The 4,268-nt window shown below is 43.5% G+C and overlaps 1 protein-coding gene across 1 annotated transcript in view; it reads left to right on the top strand.

Moving 5' to 3' along the window:
• The window catches only part of EFR3B (EFR3 homolog B), a 79,722-nt gene that overhangs the window by 36,844 nt on the left and 38,610 nt on the right, over positions 1 to 4,268 (top strand). Inside the window, exon 4 of the mRNA XM_011356619.2 lies at positions 2,180 to 2,330. Coding sequence (XP_011354921.1) covers positions 2,180 to 2,330 — 151 coding nt within the window. The remainder of the gene's footprint in view (positions 1 to 2,179; positions 2,331 to 4,268) is intronic.

Here is a 4,268-nt window from a genome sequence, read left to right as displayed (position 1 = left end):
TGTTTGTGGATTCTCTGCTTGCTTTACCTCCTCTGCATTTTCTTTGTTTACGGAAGTACTTTTCTATTCCACATGGTTTTGTTCTACAAGTAGGAGGCTCGCCACCCCTAACAGGCACACAAAAAAATCACACTCCGAGTGCATGAAGCTTTGCGATGACCTCCCTCCAGCAGGATGGAACCATTTCAACACTTACTTCTCTTTCCTATGAGGTCCATCACTTGACTTGCTTTGGGTTGCTCAGGACTCACTTTTATTTGCACCGTGAGTTTTCTAAAGCACTCCTAAACCTGACTAACAAATACTTGTGTTATTTAGAGTACAAAGAGACTCAAAAATACAGTGGCTCTGTGCCACAAGGCCATCCAGGGACTTTCATCTCTGGGTCTCCAATGGTTTTCACTTCGCAGTTGGCAGGAAGAGGGAAGAGAGGGCAGGAGGAAAATCCTGCCTTTTAAGCCAGCGATGCCGACGCTGCTCACCTCACTTCCCCTCATCTTAATGGCAACGTTTTAGTCATGTGGTCTCACCTGGCAGCAAGAGAGACTGGGAAATGTTCCTACTCAGAGCCACGAGCTCGGCTAAAACTCTAAATTACTAGACAGGCGGGGGGTGGAGAGATTCCAGGGGAAACATCTAGCATTCTGCCTCAGAAACCTCACTCCTTAAAGAAAATGATAAAGGTTTAAACCAGAATAATTTTTGACAGCTTGGCAGCAGCTTTCTCAGTGGAAGTTAAAAGCTAGCCTTTTTTTATGAACGTCTTTCTTATTTTCTTTAGAATGCAAACGCTTTGTAAGTGAGGGCTGTATCTTTCATGATGGACCTTACCTGAGCATATGCTTGTTCTGTCACCATTATGGAACAAATATTGGGGTGAGCTTAGACATGCACACCTAATGCTCAGTAGGAACATGATTTTTGGCATTTTTCTTGGGATTTAAGAGAGACATCGAAGAAGACAATGACCACCAAGATACTTGGGGGTTGTCCTACAAAGCCTGGTTTGGGAAGGATTGGGTATTTTTAGCATGGAGAATAGAAGAACAAGAAAAATGAGATTGTTGTTTTCAAGTGGGTAAAGGGCTGGCAGGTAGGAGAAGGTCAGCCCTCTTTCTTACTGCTCCTATAAGTAGAATTGTAAGTAAAGGATAAAATTATTAGGATTTGCTTGAAATGTAAAGAGCTTTTTATTTGTCAAGAAATGGAATGAGCTGACTCAACTAGTATGCTATTGACCGTTGGATATTGTGTCTTCCTAGTTCTGAAGGTAGTCACTTAGGTTTTAGGCTTTAAAAGCATTAAGTAGTTAGGGACTTAAACTGACAGAGCATCTTCTTCATAAGGAGAGGAGAATTTTAATTCTATGTCTGTCTTTTCCTCCATGAGGTAAAAATGCTCCCTAGGTAAGGTGTCACACAAACATGGTAATCCTGTCAACCAGATTATTTGTGTAGTACTTCATCATAGAACTTCTGAGGTCTTTAAGTACAAAACTTGCAAATTTATGTTTATTAATCGTTGCATTGGCTGGTCCTCAGGCCCATCTCAGATTCTTCGTAAAGTTCTTCACTTCCTCCCCCCAGAGCCGTCTGTCTCTTTCTTGGGAACGCTCATAGATCGTCATGCGTGATGTTCGTGTAGCATTTCTTATTTTCCCCTTAGGAGAGATATCTGTGTTTTTATCTCATCCGTAAGACTCTAGGCTCCTTAACTTGAAGGCCTTCTTCATCCTTCCACCCCCTGCACTGAGTAGGACAGAGCTTTTCCTCAGTGGGCGTTCAACAAACACATCTTGACTTGGAGCAAGTAATGCTCTGATCTCACTGGATTTGGGATCGGAATTTGCTCTTCTGGACATCGATTCTTTCTGCGTGTATTCACTCATGAACGGGTACGCCTCATCTGTCCTCATGTTCTTTAGCTGTAAAACGGGATACTGGGCGAGTTGGTCTTTCAGCTCTTCTAGTTCTGATTCTCATTGCTGGGCTGGGGTGGGCTCTGTTAGGATGACATCTAGGTATGGACAACTTATAGAAGAGCCTCATTACCCGGATGCTGCCCAGGAGGTCACTTCACGCACTCTACGTTGCCCCAGGCATGCAGCGTGGGCAGAATGGGTGTGAAGCTAACTGACGGCCATGAAGCTGACTGACAGCCATACTGCTGCTTTCCCCAGGTACGTGTGCATCGCCATGGAGGCGCTGGACCAGCTGCTCATGGCCTGCCACTGCCAGAGCATCAACCTCTTTGTGGAGAGTTTCCTCAAGATGGTGGCCAAGCTGCTGGAGTCAGAGAAGCCCAACCTGCAGATCCTCGGCACCAACTCAGTAAGGAGCCACCCAAGGGGTTCTGGAGAGTGGAGGGGGGCGGATCTCTGAGTCAGCGTTGTTAGGATATACTCCTATTTGGATTCTGACCCTAAGTACAACTCGGTGCCTGTCTTAGTGGCCCCTTTTGTGTAAATGAAGATATTTTAAGTTTTTTAACTTAAATATAAATATATGATTTACATGTTATACTTTATATAAAATATAATAAATAAAATAAAATTTATCATATTAAAGCATGTGATTCAGGGGTTCTAGTGTATGGACAAGGTTGTGCAACCATTACCACTATCTAATTTATTTATCTTTAGACTGATGATCTTTGAACTTTTTATAAAATAGATTTTCCCCTTACATAATTATAAGTGAGGCCCCAAGAGATATAAAAATAGATGCAAAGGGAGATATTCCTTTAAGGGCAGTGGGTGCCTGGCACTCTCACAGCTCGGCCCCTGACTCAGTGGGGCATGCTTTGAAAGCTGGTCCGGGTTATGCCTCTATCAAAGATAGAATAAACTGATGTCCGCAAAACATAGGCACTAGTTAATGGAAAGATCATGAGGAAGCAGGACACAGGGCTTCTGGCTTGGTTCTGCTCTTACCTAGTTGGGTGACCTCTAGTGGGTTATCTTTAATGAGTCTTAGTCTTTTCGTTGATATCATGAGCAGATTAAATTTGTCCCAACTCTACAATGCCGGTTATGCCAGTCTCAGGGCAGGGCTTGCTATCCTGAGAGGTTACGGCTGTGAGAGAGAAGAGCTAGCAGATGTGTCAAAACCTCCCAGCTTCATTCACTGTGTGTCTATACGCACTTGAATATTCTGGTTGCTTTCTTCAATTGCTTGCCCTCTCCACTATTCCCTCCTCTTCAGGGCATACTTTCAGCTCCATATCTTTAGGCACCTTGATGTTAAAAGCCCTGATATGCAACTATTTTGCAGATATCACACTAAAAAAGTTTAAGGTTCGTCTTAACATTCCATTCCTGACTTTTCTGAATTTTTATTGTATGAGTCCCAACTTTCTACGTAAATTGATTTAACCAGAAAATATTCTTCCAACTTTACTTTCCAAGATCAAAAGTCACAACCTATTCCCTTCTCTTTCCTTTCTCTGTGAGCCAGCTGCCTTTTACGAATTACATATACAGTAGCTGATGGTGAAGTCTTTTGTCAGGTTGCCCTGGCAACAGTTTCAGATGCTGTTGCACTTGTTTCACATAACTATAGTCTAGAAGAGAACGTCTGAACGGAAAATAAACCAGTCATCGTGCATCCAGCGGGTGTCTCCCCGTGGGGGACACAGAAGCAGGTGGCCTCCAGCTCTTGGTTTCCCCACAGCAAATCCTAGCCCGGGGGTAGGCGTTTTGTTAGCTACAGCCTTGAAAATTCAGGGCCGTGCAAAATTCTAGGTTCTCCATCACGGTGCATCTTTGCATCAGCAAGATAGCGAGTCAGCTAACAATTACTGTACTGCAGACAGTGAAGATTATGTAAGGACAGGCAATTATAAGTAAGTTAAGTCAAATAATTGCAGTGGATTCAGAGTCCAGCTTCAGAGGCAGCCTTTGCTTATGGTGTCTCTCATCTGGATGCTCTCTAAGCCTGGAACCTTATCAAGCCTTCCCAAGAAGAGCATTCTTTTGCTCCTCATCATTTTAGAACTGTGGCATGCTAGCGTTTGCTATAATCATAGCATCTAGCCTAGGCATTTCAACTGGTTTTCATGGGGATTGATGCTTTGCGGGGGCAAAGGAGGCGGGGGCTGCAGGAGGAGGAATAGAAGGACTTTCTATGGAAGCGTGCAACATTTCATTTGGATAAAGGCTTTTGCCACCAGGAAATTGAAAGAAAGACAAGGAAGGAGAGAAAAAGAGAAAGAGAAAAGAAAAAAAAACACATAGAGCTCATCTACCACCCCCATTTTGCTGGATTCCT

The sequence above is a fragment of the Pteropus vampyrus genome, unplaced genomic scaffold (assembly GCF_000151845.1).
Source record: "Pteropus vampyrus isolate Shadow unplaced genomic scaffold, Pvam_2.0 Scaffold28, whole genome shotgun sequence".
Lineage (NCBI taxonomy): Eukaryota > Metazoa > Chordata > Mammalia > Chiroptera > Pteropodidae > Pteropus > Pteropus vampyrus.
The sequence above is the reverse complement of the archived record's forward strand: the minus strand, read 5'-3'. Positions and strand labels throughout refer to the sequence as shown.